At 40.1% G+C, this 21,929-nt stretch overlaps 1 protein-coding gene across 1 annotated transcript in view; it reads right to left on the minus strand.

Moving 5' to 3' along the window:
* IKZF3 (IKAROS family zinc finger 3) overlaps positions 1–21,929 on the minus strand; it is a gene marked incomplete at both ends in the record, with an annotated part of 66,599 nt that overhangs the window by 31,758 nt on the left and 12,912 nt on the right. The window contains 2 exon segments of the mRNA XM_084237978.1: positions 8,029–8,130; positions 10,673–10,726. Of these exon segments, the coding sequence (XP_084094104.1) occupies positions 8,029–8,130; positions 10,673–10,726 (156 nt within the window).

Here is a 21,929-nt window from a genome sequence, read left to right on the forward strand (position 1 = left end):
AATACCTTCTTTTGTGTTCTTTTGAACTCACTGTGATATACAGCTCCGTTTAAAAAAAAAATCCAGAGAAGTTTTTTGTTACAAAGATTCAAGGAGGGAGGGGGTGCCTGGGTTTTATCACCAACAGAACTTACCCACTTGATACAGTGGAACTGTAAGCCTCCCTGCCCTTGGTGAACGCTGCCAGAAATCCCCTGTGAGTGAACTAATGCAGCAAAACACTGCTGATTTTGTAAGATAACCCTGCATCCCATGAGCAACAGGTCTTCATTTGGGTTTGAGAGATGTAATATTTTGATAATAAAAAAAAAGGCACTTCCTTTTGAAGCATCTATTTGCGTGTGCTGAGCAGGACCGCTGGAACCTCAGTGAGCACCCAGGCGAGGCTGACTTGGTCTCTCCCAGCTCGCTCCAGCCATAGCCCCCTCCTTCACACATCTAAATGTAGCAGTAATTAGCATCCATGAACCACAAATGTGGCTTGGTTCCCTCCCCCCCACCCTCTTCAGAAGCATCAAAGTAGTTTGTATTTCTCATAAGTGCAAGAAAGTTGTACGCCTCAAAAGAGACTGAGACTGCCTGAACAGCTACTGAAGGACCCCCCCTCCACACCCCCCACCCCAGCCCAGGTGAGCAGCAAGACCTCCTAGGGGAGGGGACAATGATTTTTTTTTCCCCAGCAAACTTTCTAATGAACATGCTTATCTTTGATCTAAGCACCACACAAAGTGTCCCGATATTGAAACATTAAGGCCTTTCAAAAAAGGATCAAGTTTAGCTTTTCCCATGGAATCAGGCATGGCACTAACTCTCAGACACAGAAGTAATTAAGTAAGCGAATGATCACCACTGTACAATCCATTGAAAAGGAATCTATTTCATGATGAGTAGCAGGTCTATGACATATTCATTTGTAGATTTGGAAGACCATGGAATAAGTGTATTGAGGTGCTCCCCCCAGAATTCATGTCTGCCAGGAACATCATAATGTGACTTTTTGAAAATAGGGTCACTGTAGATGTCACTGGTGAAGATGAGGTCACACTGGTTTAAGGGTGGACCCTTCATCCAATGACTGGTGTCCTTATAAGACAAGGAGAAGGCGTGAAAGGCACACCTGGAAGAAGCTACAAGAGCATAGTCACGCTGCAGCAGCAAGGATCCCCAGCAAGGGCCAGGAGCCTCCAGGAGCCAGAAAGAGGCGAGGAAGTCGTCTTCCTTAGTGTCTTTAGAGGGAGTCTGGTCATGCTAATACCTTGATTTGCAATTTCTAGAATAAATTTCTGTTGTTTTAAGCCACCCAGGTTATGGTAATTTGTTACAGAAGCTCTGGGAAACTAATACAAAGGGTAAGCATGCATGCAACGCAGGCAGATTAACAGCTGATGCTGATGGTGGTTAGGGATGGATCATGCAGTTGTGCACTTTGCCCCATAGCAGCTCCAGAACACGGTCCCGGTAAAGGCAGAGATGGCAGTTGTTAAGGGGCTCTTGGAAAATGGTGGCCAGCAACATGTTCCATGCAGGCAGTGAGTAACCAAATTTACACTCCTGAATTATTCAAAGAAGAAAAACGCCACCAGCCTATGCAAGTGGATGACAATATTCTGCTCAATACATACCTGCTAGTAACTAAATCTTTCCTTCTGTATTTCCAATGGGAAATGGCAAAGATGAGGACTGAAACAAAAAGATGTGAGGTTCTACCTCGGTCCTTCTGCCCTAAACTGCATTTCTCTTCTACAGGGTCTTGCTGGGAGATATTCCACCATCTCCTGTTTCATCTCCACCTAGTTACAGCACTGGGTACACACCATTAAGCACATCTTGCCTCTAGCCCTTATGTTCACAGGCTTTTACTTTATTGTGTTTCTCTGTGAACACAGGCCAGGTAAGCAACATATCTTATGGCATGTTATAAATATTGTTTTCACATCTGCTTTTGACATTAGGTATCTCAATGCCATTTTAGATCCAATGGGAAAGTCCCAATGTCTCTGGATCAGTGAGGAGCTAGTGATACTTCTAGCACTCATCTGACCAAAACAGAAATAAGACATGGGGATACCTGGGGTTACTTCCTACTGCTTGAGATTTGACAACAGTTGCAGTTAGTCACCACCAAGAAGAAAAATAATAACAGGAATAAATGAGTGTGTTGGAGAAAGAACTCTGAATCCCTTCATCTCTTGTGCTTTTCAATTCAGGTCTTTTTTTTTTTTTTTAAAGATTTATTTATTTATTTATACAAGCACTGGGTACAGTCAGAAGCGCGGGAGGGTGAGAGAATTCACCAGAGCCAGAGCGGGGAGCAGAGCAGGCAGAAGGACCGAAGTACACTGCTGAGGGGAGCAGCGGGCGGCAGGAGACGTCTGCGCACCATGTGGGACCCTCGCTGGCAGCCGGGGATCGAACCGGTGCTGCAGAGGCTGTGGGCAGCTTTGCAGCCCAGCGCTCAACCACTGCGCCACCAGGGGAGGCCCTCAATTCAGGTCTTGTATCACTTCACACATAGGTATTTTTATGTGCTTCGTGTTTTATTTTATATATATTATTGAGGTGGCCTTGGTTTATAACATTAAAGTTTCAGGTGTACAATACTATAACTCAGTATCTTTATACACTACAGCATTCTCCATAGGTAGGTAATTCTAGAAAGATGTCACTGTGGGCTACTAGGACTCTTTCTCAACATATCTGTAATGTAATGGGCTGAAAATTGGTCAGGCGCAATTCTCCAGAGAGACTATAAACAAGTACTAATCAAACACCCTCCAAACCCCAGCTCTAACACTATACTCAGGGAAGCTGCCATAGTGCAAGTAGGCCTCACGGAGAAAAGAAACCTGAGTTGATGTACAGATCTCCAGTGCATTAGTCTACTAGATTCAAATCCTCAGGAAGAAAGGAGGACACAACTAACTGGCCATACAACATTCAATCCACATAAGGTTTTATTGGTGACTAATTAATTTATGTAAATTGTCATGCCATAAAGCTATATGTGTATGACAAACATTACATATGTGTGTATATATCTTATATAACACATACATATAGCTGTCACATGTTTTTAGCTAAAAAAAATAGTGTTAGACTCCCCATTGAGGCTTTTTTCTTTTATTAATTCAAAAAAAATTTTTTTACATTGTTTTTCATTTTTGTACAGTATTTGATTTCACTCCTCAGGGGGGTCCCCATAAATATCCCATTGAGGCTTTTTTGAAATTTTTCTATGAATGTTGTTCCTTTCAAGAATCAAAGCTTTCTTAACTCACTACACAATAAATGTACACAATAGGCCAGGAGTCAGCAAACTATGGTTCACAGGCAAACTCTGACCCAATGCTTATTTTCGTAAATAAATTTACAGATGGTCTCCCTCCACTTCAGATGCTTTGACTTCTGATTTTTGCCTTTACTATGGTGGGAAGCAATATGCATTTGATAGAAATCACGTTACCAGTTTTGAATCTTGCTCTTTTCCCAGTCTAGCAATACCGATGGAGAGCAGTAGCTTCCCGTCAGCCATGCACTCACCAGATAAACAACTGGCACTCTCCAGACTGTTTTTCTCTTTCAGTACAGTTTTCAGTAAATTAGATGAGATATTCAACACCTTATTATAAAATAGGCTTTAGATGATTTTGCCCAATTACAGGCTAATGTATGTGTTTAGGACACATTCAAGGCAGGCTAGGTTAAGCCAGGGTGTCCAGGAGGCTAGATGTATTTCAACTATTTTCAATTTACCATATTTTCAATTTACAGTAGGGTGAGGTTATCAGGACACACACCCATGATAAGTGAGGGAAGATCTTTGCTGGCACCCAGCCGCACCCGCTTAAGCCCATATCTTCTATGGCTACTGTACTCCAGCAGCAGGGCTGAGGAGCTGCAGTGGAAATAGAACAACCCATAAAGCCTAAGACATTTGCTGTCTCACCCTTTATAGGAAAAGTCTGCCAACTCTTGCACTAGGATCCTAGGAACATGTTGTTAAAAAATGATCAGAGTATCTGTGAGGTGGGAAACTGATATATTAAATGTTACACCTTTTTAAATGTTAATACCTTTTAAGTCTTTGCCAAATAATAATTTTTTTTTTTTTCTCAAACAACAATTCTAGTTGGGGAAAGACATTTTCTCTTAAAAATTTAGTCTGTCTTTCCACAAGAGAAAAATTGAATATTTCTGAATATTTCTATCAGAGTCTGAAATTTTGTATGGAACTATTTCCTAAGAGCTGGAAACTTAGATAGATGCACATAACATCTCTTTTCTTTAATATGTAAATTATACAATACATGATTGCAATTATTCTGAATTTAAAACATCCCAAGGCAGGTCTTAGTTTCTGTAATTTTCAGAGGATTATTTTAAAAATGTTTCCGTTGAACTAAATATGCTTTAAAATTGTTTACAATCATTCCTATATTAAATATGTTACATGAGCTAAATTTTCTAATCGCTTTTAAATGTATAATCCTAATCCTAATCCTAGTTTTTTTTGTTGTTTTTTTTTTTTTTAGAGGCATGTTTTATTTATTTGTTTGTTTGTTTTGTTTATGCATGCACTGGGTACAGTCAGAAGCGCGGGAGGGTGAGAGAATTCACCAGAGCCAGAGCGGGGAGCAGAGCAGGCAGAAGGACCGAAGTACACTGCTGAGGGGAGCAGCGGGCGGCAGGAGAGGTCTGCGCACCATGTGGGACCCTCCTCCGGTGGCCGGGGAGCAGCTGGGGATCGAACTGGCACTGCAGAGGCCGCGGGCAGCTTCGCAGCCCAGCGCTCAACCGCTGCGCCACCAGGGAGGCCCCCTAATCCTAGTTTTGATGTTTTGAAGCTGTGTATTTGAGGAGTGACTCATTATTCAACTGGAATATCTTCTCTCAGGCAATGCTATTTTCCAATTCTATTATTTAATAATTTTGCAGGTATAACTTGCACATCCTGACGATATATCATTTTAAAAAGCAGGGCCCTGGTCATAACCCTTTCCAAAGGTATATGACCCAGATTACGTGTCAACATTAGTAGTATCATAGTTAGTTTGTACAACAGTACAACAGTTATAAAATAATGAATTAATGTTTTAAAACTAAAGTTAGCCTATTCCTTTCTTTATGAGTCAGGTTCTTTCCCAAATTATTTAGATCGATCATATCTTCTAGTCTCTGCAAGAACTGCATGACACTCCCAGATCCCTAGAACCCAAGAAACACACACAGATGCCCCATTAATTCATGCACATAGGTAAGGAGATAGACGTGGCCTACACAGCTACAGCAGTCCACAGTGACCGCAAATGAGTGGAGCAGAGACAGAACCTCTTCCCCTTGAAAGTACTTGTGGAGGGGGGTCAAAATGCAGAGCCCTGCCACCTACAGTATGGATTCCCAGAGGCATGCTGCACCAAACAGCATTAAAGAGAAAATGACAGGACCAAGATGGAAATGCTTGTGCCAAGCTCACCAGGACTTAAACTCTAACTGAACTTTAGATTCAGCTTCCCTGGGGAATGTAGTCCTAAGTGGCCAGCATGGAATTTTCTGGTGAGCACCAATGAGGTGATCTTTTCCATTCTCCAAAGGAGGATGAGATAATCTGCTACACAAGCCTCTTTTCACTCCCCATGAGTAGGTTATCTAAGCCTGAAATCGTTCCCCCTTCCTTTGTCTTTTCCTCCCTGCCTCTGAAACCTTTGGTTCTTGTACAGCTTTTCAGAGACTCTTCCCACCTGCTAGATGAGATGCTGCCCAATCTGTGAATCATTCAATGAAGCCCATTAGAGTTTTAAAATTGCCTCAGTTGAAGTTCTGTTATTTAACATGAGTTTTTAGAATATTTGTTTTCAATTCCTATTGTTGGATGGAAATTGTTTTCTTGTTTATGTTTGAGTATTTAACTCTTTTTCTCCCTTAATGACCTGAATACATAAAACTCACAGGCTTACTTCTGAACCCACAACAAATTCTAACATAAATTATACATTCCCAGATCAAAAATTGTATCATTTCAAACATAAACTGTCAGGCATTACCCACCAGAATGCAGAAAAATGAGAGCTAAAGGCATGGTTATCATTCGCCTCATTCTGAGTCTAACTCCATGAATGACACCTTCAAGAAGTTGCATGAAGCTTGTAGAACACCATATGCCTTTCCTCAGCACAAATGACCACATCCTGTGCCAGGCAGCATTTTTCAGTCGTTGTGGTTAAGAACGGGTACAAATTAATGTATAGTTAGGCAGAGCTGGAATGTTAGTTGAAGCTGTGATTTGAATCTCAGAAGTTTTAGATATAGAACACTATTTCCTGATCCCTTAAGAATCTGACAAAAGCGTCCGAGGAATTATTTTTTTTCTTTTTATTTTCTTCCTTTAAGAAACACACACACACACATATTAACCTAAAGTGTTCATTTAGTCACTTACTCAACAAATATTTATTGCACACCTACTGTGGGCTAGGTGCTATTCCAGGTACTGCAAATACCCAGCAGTAAAAAAGACAGTCCAAGAACCTGGCTCATGAAGGTTGGAGGGAGAGACACAATCAACAAAAATCCAAAATTACCCCTGGTAAGTGCCACGCAGAAAATTTAAATAGGATCCTGTGTTAAAATAGTGACTGGGTTGTCAGGGAGTCTCTGAAGAAATGATATCTAAGATCAGATATGAGCGACATTCCTAGAGCAACAGTGATCAGATATATCTACGTCAAAGTCAGTATTAAATGTGCGCAACATTAGTATCAAATATAATGCTCAAAATTCACAAAAATGTCCGCAAGTATACTATAAGTTAACAAAGAAATATAGACTGCCTTTGGACATTAGGATAGGGGTGGGTTTTTCTTTTTCCTTTATATGTCTATGAAGTTTCCACATTGGTAGTTTTTGTCCCCAGGTCCTCACAGAATTCCTAAAACCCATGGAACTTCTCCAGAGGTTAGTGTCATTTGTTATTCATACAAATCCCCTTCAACTGATTTTATGCTAATGAAGTGACTTAGATTGGGGCCCCCAGAGCCTCAGGATAGGCTGGTCTCCAGAAAGACCAAATGATTTGCGGGTGAGAGCTTTAAGCCCCACCCACTGACCTTTGGGGAGGGAGGAGGAACCAGAGCTTGAGTTCTAATAAAAACCCTTGAAGAGAGCGATTCAGAGAGCTTCTTGTGGGTGAACACTGTGATCCCAGGAGAGAGGAGGGCGGCGTGCCCAGAGCAAACAGGGAAGCCCTGCGTCCCCATCCCTGCACCTTGCTCTGTGCATCTCTTCCATTTGGTTGTTTCTAGGTTGTGTCTTTTATAATGAACTGCTAGTGGTGAATAAAGTGCTTTCTTAGGTTTTCTGAGTCATTCTAGCAAATCAGTGAACCAGAGGGGGAGTCCCCTGTGGGAAACCTGGAATCTGTAGCCAGAGTGGCTAGAAGTACAGGTAACCTGAGGTGGGGACGCAGTACGTTCAACTGGTGTCTGAAGTGAGGGAAGGCTTGCGGGACTCAGCCTGAACCTGCGGGTCCGGTGCTGACTCCAGGCGTTAGTTAGTACCACAATAGAAATGCATTGTTGGGCACCCAGTCAGTATCTGGAGAATAGGAGAATTGGCAACTGGTATTGGAAAACACCCCAAACTCTCTATAAGAACATGTATTATTTGGGGGAGGTGGGAAAAGGAGGAAATGGGGTCAAAATAAGTGGGTTGCAATTGTATGAGGAATATAAAAATAAAATTGAAAAAAATTTGGAACTCAAAAAAAATTCAAAAAAAAAGAACATGTATTATTTTTACAACAGAAAAGAGTAAAATAAGCATTATTTTTTAAATGAAGTTAGTATAACCTGAACATTGAACACCTTAAATTCTTAAAATTTGTAGATATCCTATAGTGAGTTATTAAATGTAGATATCTGTAAAGTGAACAAAGTTCTATTACTCCCAATTCAACTCACAAGTGCAACTTTTCCTAATTTGCTTCAACCGCATCTACAACCATTGGCTTTTAGTCTGTACATTATGACTCACCTCCCATATCCTCATCTTCATTGGCTGGGCCTTCTGCACTGTCCACATTTTCGATTTCATGAGGTTTGGTTAAGTCATAGTCATTCACAATCACTGGACCTTCTAGAAGATAAAAAAAAAATTAATTATTCAGTTAACTTGAAAGGACTGTTATAAACATGTAAGTAGACTCCCATTTCAGCTTCATGCAACCCTTTGTGATAGTGTCCTTTTCACATATACACCAAGTGGGATAAATGTGCCAACTCCTGAGGTTTAGAAATATGCCCAGGGTCATGAACCTTTCCATTAGACATGATTTTCTGGAATAGTTCTTTCACCTGAATTAAAATGTACTCAAGTTTCATCTGGACAGCAGTTTTCTCTCCTCTAGTATGTCCCACAATATTCAGTAGGATGCAAAAGTTGTCTATAAATAAAAAGTACTAGGGCCTCCCCGGTGGCGCAGCGCTTGAGCGCTGGGTTGCGAAACTGCGCGCGGCCTCTGTGGCGCCGGTTCGATCCCCGGCTGCTCCCCGGCCACCAGAGGAGGGTCCCACATGGCGCGCAGACCTCTCCTGCCGCCCGCTGCTCCCCTCAGCAGTGTACTTCGGTCCTTCTGCCTGCTCTGCTCCCCGCTCTGGCTCTGGTGAATTCTCTCACCCTCCCGTGCTTCTGACTGTACCCAGTGCATGTATAAACAAAACAAACAAACAAACCAGCAAACAAATAAATAAAGCATGCCTCTATAAAAAAAAAAAAAAAAAAAAAAGTACTAGTATTTAGTATTTAGTGATTAGAAATAGTGAGCCTGAAAATACTGGCAAAACCCAGTTTGGAAAGATGCTTTCCTGGGAGGAAGCCTGTAAGCTTCAGTATATTAAATCTTATTTTCCCTTTCTGTTCACATTATGTATGTGACTCCGTGGAGAACATATTGGCTCCCAAGTTCTTTTATTTCTCCAGGCATTCTGGAGTACCAACAAAATTACAGATATGAATAAGTCATAATTCCTACCCTCAAGGAGTTTATACTTAGCAGATATTAGATAAGACAAGCTCACAATTATAATGCAAGACTCGGACAAGAGATCGCACAAGTCTATAATGTTGACTTGGACAAGAGATTAAGGGAGAAATAAAGTGTCATGGGAGGAGTTTATAATAAAAGGGTGTAGACAAAATAAAAGCGTATTCACATAAATAGCAAACTTGTTAAAAGTCAAGCTTGTGGTGGCGCGCAGACCTCTCCTGCCGCCCGCTGCCCCTCAGCAGTGTACCCTGGTCCCTCTGCCTGCTCTGCTCCCCCCTCTGGCTCTGGTGGATTCTCTCACCCTCCCGCGCTTCTGACTGTGCCCAGCGCTTGTATAAATAAATAAACAAATAAATAAATAAATATTTAAAAAAAAAAACTAAAAAAAAAAAGTCAAGCTTGTGGAAATGTGATTTTGTACCATATATACTGACAGCATTGGAAGAGAAGAGGAACAACATAACGAATTATTTCACAGATAAGCATGGTAGCTTAACAAAAAGATGGTAACAAAAGACATGGACTGAAAAATTATACATTTGACATTCTCAATCTTCAAAAAATTATTTACTGAGTACCAACTACATGCAACAAACAAAACATGGAATCCTGTGGCATTTAAGCTGGGCTGGAGACTAGGAGACACTCAGAAGTGGTGTTTCTGTCGGCAACAGTCATGACTGAACGCCTGAAGTAGGACTTCCATTAGAATGGGGGGGGGGGGTAAAATGGAAACATATTTCATTAAATCCATGACTAAGAGGTCCTGACAAGGTGATCATAATGGACTCATGTTTTGATTTATAAATAGGCCAAGTTTCTAATTTCTGTATTTTGCAACATATACTCTGAGAGTGATGTAACTCACTCTATATAACTGTTACATCTAACTCCAAGACACTGTTCTAAACAGTGGTTCGCTTTTCTCAAACCTGACTAACACAAAGGGCATACCTGAAACTAAAATGAGTTACAGGTTCAATAAAAACATGAAGCTACAACTCACATTAACACAAAAAGGTACTTTAGTGGTAAATTTTATAACATTAGTTTTGACTAAATCAAAGTGAGTTAACCAATGGAGAAAACATAGAAGTTATTTTAAGGAAATAATTTTTTTAATGTTTATAATTTATTATGGAGCAGGGGTCAGCGGACTATGGCCTGAAGGCTGAATCTAACCATGGCCTATTTTGGTTTGAACCCAGGAGGTAGAAATGGTTTTTACAGTTTTAAAGTGTTATAAAAACCAGAAAAAGGACTATGCAACAGAGCCCTATGTGGCCCACTAAGTCTAAAATATTTACTATTTGGCCCTTTACTGACCACTGTTTTAGAGTGAAAGTCATTCAAAAACAAGCCACTGTATTATTCAACCAAACTGTCTTCATTAAACTAATCAATTGAAAACATTTAAAAAATATTTTTAAAAACAACAGTGACCAAAATTAGGTGGAGTGTAGTTTGGCTCTATGATGCCAAAGAGTTTATATGATCGAAATGGGTGAGTTCTTTTTGCACCGGGAAGAGACAACCACATTCCCATAGCATTTTTTCTGCAATCAGGATATTTCCTTTTCTTTGATAATTGCAGCAAAGGTATATTTCTAGAGAAAGAAGACTTGACGTTACCTGTGGCCACTGACTGCTCCTGAGTGCTTTTCAATTCCACGTTTGGTTTTATATCTGAAAAGAAAAGAATTGTAAATGTTAGCTACTTAAACTTTTTCAGATTTGAGCATTCCAAATTTAGCAAGGAAACCATTTTGAAAGACTTTGCAGCAAATTTCCTCTTTAGACGACTATTCTTTTTCCATAGCCTCCCTAAAAACTGACCCAGGGAGAATAAAAGGAATTATCTACAGAGTAATTGTATCTTAAAAGTTTAAATTAAGAGGAAAGAGGGCCTCCCCGGTGGCACAGCGGTTGAGCGCTGGGTTGCGAAGCTGCCCGCAGTCTCTGCGGCGCCAGTTCGATCCCCAGCTGCTCCCCGGCCACCGGAGGAGGGTCCCACACGGAGCACAGACCTCTCCTGCCGCCCACTGCTCCCCTCAGCAGTGTACTTCGGTCCTTCTGCCTGCTCTACTCCCCACTCTGGCTCTGGTAAATTCTCTCATCCTCCCATGCTTCTGACTGTACCCAGTGCTTGTATAAATAAATAAATAATCTTTTAAATAAATAAATAAATAAATAAAGAGGAAAGAATTAGCACTTTGTATTTACCTACATAGTTAACATTTCTGGTGTTTTTCTTTTTTTAATTATTTTTGACTGAGATAATATTGGGGTGCCCCCATCAGATATTACCACCAGAGTGCACCCACCACCAACTCACCCACATTCTGCCACCATAGACCATTGTGTTCCCTTCCCTGTGTTCTTGCCCTCCCCTCCCCTCCTCCTACTCTCTTAATGGTGCTTTTCATTTTCTCATGAACACCTGAGTTCCCTCTGGTATCATCTCTCTTCAGGCTAAAGAGTTTCCTTTAGCAATTTTATTTATTTATTTATTTATTTAAAAGATTTATTTATTTATGCACACAAGAGCTGGGGTACAGGCCAGAGGTGTGGAGGGTAAGAGGATTCACCAGCGACAGAGTGGGGAACAGAACAGGCAGATCTACTGAAATACACTGCTGAGGGGAGCAGCAGGTGAGACAGGAGAGGTCTGCTGCGCCATGTGGGTAGCTCCCTGGCTGTCCAGGAATCGAACTTGTGCTCCAGTGGCTGCGGATAGTTTCATAGGTTGCGTCTTAACCCTTGTGCCACCAGGGAGGCCCTCCTTTAGCAATTTTAGTACTGGGTGACAACTTTGCTTAGTTTTCACTTATTTGGAAATATCTTTATTTTGTCAATTTTAAAGGCTATTGTTACTTGATAGAGAATTCTGGATTGACAGCTATCTTCCAGTACTTTAAAGATGGCATTTCAGTATTTTCTAGCCTCTATTGCTTCTGATGGGAAGTCAGAGATTTTTCTGTATTGTTGTTTTCTATTATATTTTATTTCTCTGAATGCTTTCAAGATTTTCTCTACTTCGGTTCAGCAGTTAGAGTAAGATATGCTTAGGTGTGATTTTAGTTGAATTTATTCTACTTGGGTTCACTGAACTTCTTATCTATAAAACTAAGTTTTTCACTAAATGTGAGAAATGTTTAGCCATTATTTCTTCAAATACTTTTTCTGCTCTATTCTCTTTCTACTTTCATTCTAGGATTTCAATTATATGTCTATTAGACTTCACAGTTCCCTAACACTTTGTTCTTTCCCCACTTAATGTTTTTCTCTCTCGTTTGGATTGAATACTTTCATTGACATATCTTCAAACCTACTTACTCTTTCTTCTGACATCTTAATTTTTTTAATTTAATTTTTTAATATATTTTTTACATCAGTGTTCATTTTTTTAAATATGTGTTGCTCTTTTTTTTTTTTTAAAGATTTATTCATTTATTTATACAAGCACTGGGTACAGCCAGAAGCGTGGGAGGGTGAGAGAATTCACCAGAGCCAGAGTGGGGAACAGACAGGCAGACTGACGAAACACACTGCTGAGGGGAGCAGCAGGCGGCAGGAGAGGTCTGCGTGCCATGTGGGACCCTTGCCTGGCAGCCGGGGATCGAACTGGTGCTTCAGAGGCTGCGGGCAGCTTCGCAGCCCAGCGCTCAACTGCTGCATCACCGGGGAGGCCCCCCAGTGTTCATTTTTAAATAATGTTTGCTTCCCCCCACTCAGGTGTAGTCCCCACAGAATTTCCTTCACTAATGCATGCATGGACCATCCCACAGTCCCCTGTGGTCCTCCCTCCCTCTCTCTGATCCCTCTCACTCCTCCTCCCCTGCAGGATGTCTCTGGTTTGTAATTGTCTGTTTTTTTTGTTTTTTTTTTTAATAGAGGCATGTTTGTTTATTTATTTGTTTGTTTGTTTGTTTTTGTTTATACATGCACTGGGTACAGTCAGAAGCGCGGGAGGGTGAGAGAATTCACCAGAGCCAGAGCGGGGAGCAGAGCAGGCAGAAGGACCGAAGTACACTGCTGAGGGGAGCAGCGGGCGGCAGGAGAGGTCTGCGCGCCATGTGGGACCCTCCTCCTGTGGCCGGGGAGCAGCCGGGGATCGAACTGGCGCCGCAGAGGCTGCGGGCAGCTTCGCAACCCAGCGCTCAACCGCTGCGCCACCAGAGAGGCCCTGTCTGTTTGTTTTTGTTTTTTGTGTTGTGTTGTGTTTTGTATTGTAATTGATTTTTTCCCCTGACTGACATCTTAAGTTGTTAAGCTTGTCCAATGAGTTTTCTATTAGATATTATAGCTTTTAGTTCCAGAATTTCCATTTTGTTCTTTAGTTTTTCAACTGAGATTTGTTAGTTCTTCACAGAATTTTTTTCTTTACATCTTAGAGTGTAATTATTATAGTTGTTTAAGATCCCTGTTCTTTCTGTTCCAATAGCTATGACATCTTGGGATCAATCATGATGAATTTCTTTCTCTCTTTAATATGTGTCACATTTTCCTGCTTCTTCATATGACCAAATACTTTTGGATTACTAATTCTGGCATTGTAAATAACATGTTACAGCATTTCTGGATTCTGTTATGTTCCTCTGAAGAATACAGATGTCTTTCTTTGTTTATTTTACCTTTTAAAGCATGAAGTTAATTTGCTGAGACTCAAACTCAAATTCTATCTCACCTGTAATGGGCAGCAGCTAAGGTAACCAAATATCTCAGTGTGCCTGGTATTGAGGAGTTTTCCAGACCACAGAACTTTTAACACTCCAGAGAAACCGAGACAAATTATCACCCTTGCAGAAGCATAAATCTCTGTCAGTTATTTTGGCCTCAGATGGGCTGGTTAGCATAGTTCAAGGATCAGTTCAAGGAACATTTGGATCAGCCAGAGAATTTATACATGATAAAGCCCTCTGTTCCTTTCCCATTCCTGGACCCCATTCCCTCTTATTTCTCAGCTGTTAAGGTTGCTATGTTGTTGTTGTTGTTTTTAAAGATTTATTTATTTATACATAGAAGAGCTGGGGTACAGGGCAGAGGTGTGGGGGGTGAGAGGATTCACCAAAGACAGAGAGGGGAACAGGACAGGCAGACTAACTGAAACACTTCTGAGGGTAGCAGTGGATGAGTCAGGAGAGGTCTGCAGCACCATGTGGGTTGCTCCCTGCCCAGGGATCAAACTCATGCTGCAGCTTTATAGGTTGCATCTTAATCCCCTGCACCACCAGGGAGGCCCTCTGTTGTTGTTCTTAAGACAAAACTATGGACTATCTGCCAAAGTTTTGGTCACCCTAGGGCCTGCCCTTTAGAAAAAACACACAAAAAAAACCTGCAAAAACAAGTTGGTTTTGGTCATTTTTCATTGCCTTTAGGTAACAGATTTTGTTCATATTTTGTCCAGAATCTATAGTTATTATCTGTTGGAAATTTGTTTCAACAGGAGCTGTTCCTCCCATAACTAGAAATTGAAACTCTGCTTTGTTCTTTATTATAGTGGTAATCAAATATCTCAAAATATTCAGGATAGTACTTATTTCAAGTATTTGATGTTATAATTTGGTCATATTCCAACTTTTGTTTTGAAAAATACAGCCACTGTACTTGATCTTATCCTAATTTTAAAATTGTAATACATCACTTCTAAGATGTTAGCAGCAAAACATAAAATCAGAGAAAATACACATTTTAAAAATAAGCAAAGAGGTAGTATGGTATGGGTTATCAAGATGGAGAAGAGGACTGTTCACGCAAGGAATGGAGTAACCCAGGGCAGACTGCTGGAGACCAACCAGTATAAAGAATGTGCCTACACGGGGTGAGCAATCTGAATAAGGTGAGGGATTCTCCATGGAAGGCAGACAGCATAGGAAGCCAGAGCTTCAGCAGTGTAAGGAGGGCATTCAGCAGGATAACTGTCTGAACTGGAGTGCTGAAGTCTGAAAGGCAGGAAGAGTGTATCCAAGCTAAGGGACAACCTACCACGAGGACTCAGAGCCTGAGCAGAATGAGAAGGACAAGTCTGCATGGAAGTGCTCTGGTGTGGAGTTTCTGAGTCCCAGAAAGTGATTAAAGTACCTGCTTGGGGGTGGAGGGACTGACACATCAGAGCCCAAATAGAGTGAGGAGTCTTTGCCTGGGTGTGGTCCACTGCTCTGGTGTGCAGTTTCTGAGTCCCAGCAAAGTGATTAAAGTACCTGCTTGGGGGCGGAGGGACTGACACATCAGAGCCAAAATATAGTGAGGAGTCTTTGCCTGGGTGTGGTCCACTGCAAAGTGTCAGAAGAGGGCATCCACATGTTAGGGGTAGCCTTGCACGGGGGTGTGAGAGCCTAAGCAGTTGAGAAGACTGTCAAATAGAACAGTGGCCAGGGCACAGGGTGTTAGATCCCCAATGAGGCAAAAAGAGCATTTGTGCTGAGGAGGAGATGGGAGAAGCAATGGATGATTATTTATACAATGGAGGGTTGATAAAATGTATAAATATAATAGGAATAATGAAAGACAGGTTTTTCTGTCAGAGAAGGGAGTTACAAATGTGGAAACCTGTGGTACTGTATAGGAAATGGAGGTGCTGGCATGGTTTTTTCTATATATAAATAGCTGTAAAATGCTGATGTGACTGTGTGTCTATATATATGTATGTCCATTGAGAGCACCTAAGAGCAGTGACACTACAACAGCTTTAGTATCCAGATAACAACTTCCAAATATTCTTCACTTAAAGGAACCTATCCCTGGAGAAATGGCTGATTTCAGGGTCAGGGCAGGGAAAGCACAAGAAGAGTTGGAAACATTTTGTCATGCCAGAAAGTAAAGAGGTGCTCTCAGGTAATGAAAAGAGTAAGTTAGAAGGATGTAGGAACCATCTCGAAAGGGTTTCCACTGGCCAAATCTGGGACAAGAGAGCATGGAAAGGATAATGGATTATAACCTCTGGGGGGGAAAAAAAAACCAACAACACAGAAGTCCATGAGTCCAAACAAAACCAACAACACAGAAGTCCATGAGTCCAAACTGACATTATTAGTAAGTGAATCAATTAAAAGGCTAAAGGCTGGGACTCCCCTGATGGCGCAGCGGTTGATTGGTTGATCGCTGGGCTGAGAAGCTGCCCGCAGCCTCTGCAGTGCCGGTTCAATCCCCGGCTGCGGGCGAGGGTCCCACATGTCGCGATAGACCTCTCTGGCCGCACCCGCTGCTCCCCTCAGCAGTGTGTTTCGTCAGTCTGCCTGTTCAGTTCCCCCTTCTGGCTCTGGTGAATTTTCTCACCCTCCCGCGCTTCTGACTGTACCCAGTGCTTGTATAAATAAATAAATCTTTAAAAAAAAAAAAAAGGGCTAAAGGCTAATGGAATATTTATACAGTTTCAAAGTGCTTCTCCCGCAAATGCTACAAAGGTGAAAAGAACAACTATATAGTAGAGAACCTACAGACACAAAATAGGTCACATAAATAATGAAAAAACCACAGCATCACTGCTTAATATTCTGCCACATATGTATAAGATTAATCTAAGCATGAGAAAATAAACTCTTCACTGAGGGAGAGCTTACAAAATAACTCTCAAAGGCATCAAGGTCAGGAGCAACTGAGAAGACTCTAGGAGAATGAAGAGACAGGACAACTAAATACAATGTGTGATTCTGTGCTGAATCTTCCCGCAGTAAAGGTTATAGAAACAATTGGAGAAACCAACTGGGGTTTAAGAGTTTACACGGCATAATGTATTAATGGTAATTTCCCAGTTTAGATGACTGTGTTGTGGAGACACGGAAGGGAGGACATACACACTGAACATGCAAACGTGATAGGGCAACGTGTCAGCAACCTACTCTCGAAATTTTCGGAAAAACTCGTTTTTTGTAATGTATTGCAACTTTTCTTTAAGTTCGATAGTATTTAAAAAAATGTAAAGCTAACTGTGAAACTTGTAACTGCACACTAAAGGGATTCTTAGCAGGGAAAAAGAAAAAAGAAAACTAGATCAAAGGTTTCACATGAGCCACCTTCATGTGAAAACATCTTTTAGTTACTGCAAAGCAAATGGTTTTTGATTTGGTGACCTAAAGAGAAAAGGTCCTGGTCCCCTGAACCTTTTCAACCCTCTGACAATGACATTTAAATAGCTCTTAATATTTTTTCAAGTGACCTTTGTGTACTGCAAATAACAACAGAAGTAACTGAATATAGTTTCTAAGGGAAAAGGAGATTCTGACTAACAGTATTCATAACTTAAAGGAGACATTAAAACTAATTAGGCTACGTGGATATTCTTCTTAGGAAGAACAGATTGAGGTACATTCACCCTCTTCCCCACTTAAAGAACTTACCACAAAAACGTTACACCCAATAGAGGACAGAGGGTTAAATAATTCCCAACTGAGACAAAGAAACTTGTTAAATATTTCAGGTGCAGCAAAAACTTCAGTTTTTAAATGAACCATTTAAAAGCCATTTTGTAATTTCTTTAAGTAAAGAAAAAAAAAGACCTCAAAATGGCTCCATGTGATGGGGTCCACTGGGGCCTTTTTAATGTGCTGGCAGTCAATGTAGCTTTAAAATATTTTCCAAAAGAATATTCTAGAAAGCTAAGGATCCCTCTATTGCTTTTGGTAGAAATAGAATTTCTTGTACTGATACACACACACACACACACACACACACACACACACACACACGGTGCAGTGCTGGAATGCTGTAAGAACTCTGAAGTGGGTTAATTCTGTTGAAATACAAATGCCAATTTTCTGCATCTCTCCTTGAATAGGTAACATCAGGGTCTTTGCATTTACTCTTCCCTCTGACCAGAATGTTTTTCCCCCAGATAACCAACTGGCCCATGAGCTCTCTTAACACAGGTGCTCAAAAGTGACTTTATCAATCAAGCTTTATCAAACTACCCCTCAGAAAATGCCATCCTTTATTGTCACTTTCTTTTTACTACCATGCTTCATTCTTCTTCAAAAAAATGTGTTCACTGTCAGAATTTTCTAAGTCTGTTCTCCACCCCACCCCCACTAGAATGTAAGTTGAGAACAGGACCGTTGTCTGTTTTTCTTATGGCTGTATGCATCTCAGTTCCTGAAATAGTGCCCACTCATGATAGACACTCAGTGAATATTTGCTGAATGAACACATGAATTTTGTTGACCCTTGTGAACACTTTGGATCAAGGCTCTACAAACTATGGCTTGTCACCTGTTTTTGTATGTCCTGTAAACTAAAAATGGTTTTCACATTTTAAAATGGCTGAAAAACATCAGTAAAATAATCTTTTATACCACTTGAAAATGTTAAGAAATTCAAATTTCATTGTCCATGAATAAAGTTTTATTGGAATACAGACAAGCCATCCATTTATGTGTTGTTAACCTGTAGGTTACTACTAGAGCACCAGAGTTGAGTAGTTACAACAGACACTAAGGAATCGCGAAGTCTAAAACATTCATCATCTAGTCCTTAACAGAAAAGTTTGCCAAGCTCTGCTCTAGACTTATTACTAATACAGCAGCTACTAGCAGTGATTTAAATTTAAAATAATAAAAGTTAAAATTTAGTTTCTCTATCATATCAGCAATATTTCAGGTACCCAACAGAACATGAGGCTAGTGAGGACCAGATTGGATAACAAGATAAGGAACATTTCCATCATCTAGCAAAGTTCCACTGGATAGCACTGTACTTGATTTTAGAATAACTCTCTGCTGCTTGGGATACCACTACAAAGTTGAGTGTGTGTGTGTGTGTTTTAATAAACACTAAAACTCTGGAACAGGATAAAAGTAAACCAAACAGCCCTCCCTGATGGTGAAAGGGATGAAGATGCAACTTATGAGGCAACTCACAGCCACTCCAGCACAAGTTCTATCCCAGCCAGGGAGCTACCCACATGGCGCAGCAGACCTCTCCTGACTCACCTGCAGCTCCCCTTAGCAGTGTATTTCAGTATATCTGCCTGTTCTGTTTCCCACTCTGTCTCTTGTGAATCCTCTCACTCCCCGCCCCCCCCACACCTCTGGCCTGTACCTCAGTTCTTGTATGCATAAATAAATAAATCTTAAAAAAAATAAAAAATAAAAGTAAACCAAACTATGCATAAAAATGAAATACCAAGCAAAAATTTAAAGGTGTAGTACCAGGAAACATCTTAATAATGACCACTTCCTACCAATATTTCCAAAACTCCTACAAATCTGAAATTTAGGGAAAAGTTGTGGTTTCCATTAATGTAGACTTAAAAGATATAAAGGATCCAGACAGCGCCTTTCATATGAAGCATTTTATAAATTACACAGATTGAAAAATTAACCTGACTTTTCAGAGGGAAAAAAAAATCCAGATAAATATTTTTAAATGCATTTACAAGTATGTGTACAAATACGTATTTAGTGGCATGTTTCCATCAGCATTTTTTGGTATCATTAGATAAAACCATTTTTTCTTGTTTTATTTAAAAGCCAAAACTGTAACCTAGCAGAAAACCCTTGTTAGCACTGTTTCATATAGTTTGCCTCTTTCCTTTTCCACAATAACCAAATCTCCTGATATGTCTCAAGGTTCAACCAAATCATTATTTCTTTCCATTGACATTTCACCTCTTGTAAGTAACAAATCTTGTAAAAGGAATATTTTTCCATTATTGAGATAGATGATGAATATATAAGACTGTAAAAGTTAAAATTTATTCCTTTTCTAGCTTCCCAAAGCACTCTATAAATTCAAGGCTTTCTTAGAAATCTCAGATTGTTTCTACCAGTGTGGAAAACAAGCCTTTCTCACATGCTTACTGAGAGAGGACAATTTCCAACTTGTTTTTATTGCTTCAGCTTCTCTTTTCATTACTAAGATACCATTTAAAAAAATTCACTAGTTAGAATTTTCAAGAGACCATGATTTTATTTTTTTCCAGAGACTCCAGCATTTCACATGCTGCAAAATGAAAAGGAGCAGACTGCAAATAAAGCTTAAATTTGAAAATGCAGGAGTCTGGTTCATTGAGATTACATTGAAGTTTACAAGGAAGTGTTTTTCAACCCCTTTAACTCTAATATAAATATGAAAAAACCAAACATCCACATTAGTAATGAAATTGTAATCATAGTTCAGACCTAAGTGTAAACTTGCCCTTTAATTTGATACTATTTAGTAATTGTCATTTAATTAAGAATACCAGTTAACAACCCCTATGTTCATTGCAGCATTATTTACAATAGCTGAGATTGGAAACAATTTAAGTGCTACTAAGAGATGAATGAATAAAGAAGAGGTGGTATATATACAATAGAATACTCAGCTATTAATAAAAAAAAGTGAAATCTTGCCATTTGTGACAACATGGAGGGACCCAGAGGGAATTATGCTAAGTGAAATAAGTCAGACGGAGAAAGACAAATACTATATGAATTCACTCATGTGGAATATAAAGAAACAATGAAATGAACAAACAAAAACAAGCTCTTTGGTACAGGGAACAGATTGGTGGTTACCAGAGGGGAAGGCGGTTGGGTATAAAGTGGGCCAACTGTGTGGTGATGGATGAGACTAGACTTTTGGTGGCATGATGTATGATGTAGTTAGACAGATGTCAAATGACAGTGCTGCACACCTGAAATTTAAGTAGTATTATAAAACCATGCTATTTCGATAAAAATGTATTTTAAAAAGAAAAGAAGAATACCAGCTAACAAAGTTCCACTATTAGTTTCACTGACACATCCCTTGGCTGATGTTCTCCTAGTAGGAACTGTAGCTTGCTGAAGGAGAAAATCCTGTACTGAATTTGCCAGCTGGTAGCAATCCTGGTGCCTGTTAGTGGCCAGAAAGCTATCACTGAATGTTGACATTCCTCCGTACTTCATAACAGTAAACTGCTCCCCCACCCCTATGCTGCTGCTGATGCTTTACATTTTATCTAAAGTGTAAAATGCACACTTTTCTTTCTTTCTACATTTTAAAAGGACAGGTTTATTAGGAAAAGAAAAGGAGAAGATCCTTACACTGACAGAAGCAAGGCAGCAAGACCTCCACTTTTATTTCTTAACTAAAAGCTTTGAAAACTGACTCACTTACTACAAAAATGTATTCTAAATTGCAACATTAAAAACTTGGAACTACAAATGTGACACAAAAATGATAGCTACTATTGCTGAAAGGCCCTTTACCAAGTATTTTATCACCATCACATGCAGTCGCTCCTGGAATCCTGCCACTACAAGAACAGTTTTGTATAATGAAAAATGACCTCTATTACCCGTGGATTTAGAACATTAGAATTGGAGTGGCTACCGCTCCCTTCCCCTCCCTTGACACCTGACCACTGAATTTCCTCCAAGTCCCTTATTTGGGCTGTACAGTCTCTGCTTACACACTTCCAATAATACATTATTTCTTTCCATTTCAGAAAAATTCCTTCTTAAATATATCTTAACCTGAATTTCCTATAATGTCCATTTTAGATCCTAATTCAGCTTTCTGGATATAATGGGATGTTATTATTCGTATGCCAACATTCAGTTCCCTAACCAGGGGTGAGAGCTTTCTTTTGAACCAGAGTTTGTTAGTCTGTAGTCCTCCAAAAATGTGGCATCAAGCACTTAGCCCAATAGTACAAACAGGACTTCACATTATCTCACAGTATTTCTGGAAGATAAATGGGCAATGGCATTTATTATTCTCCCCATGTTACAAACAAAATTCAAGACATAAAGAATCACCAAAAAAATGACAGTCATACAATTGTCCAAGGGCACGATGTCAACGACACATTAAGAAGAGAGGCAGGATTCATTTTTGAATTTCCTTCTTGTTTCAAAGAATTTAAAAAAGATCCTAAAGAGCTTTGTTATACAGACTATAGATCTTAGGAGAAGATCTTAGAAGCGAT

This window comes from Talpa europaea, assembly GCF_964194135.1.
Source record: "Talpa europaea genome assembly, chromosome: 7".
Lineage (NCBI taxonomy): Eukaryota > Metazoa > Chordata > Mammalia > Eulipotyphla > Talpidae > Talpa > Talpa europaea.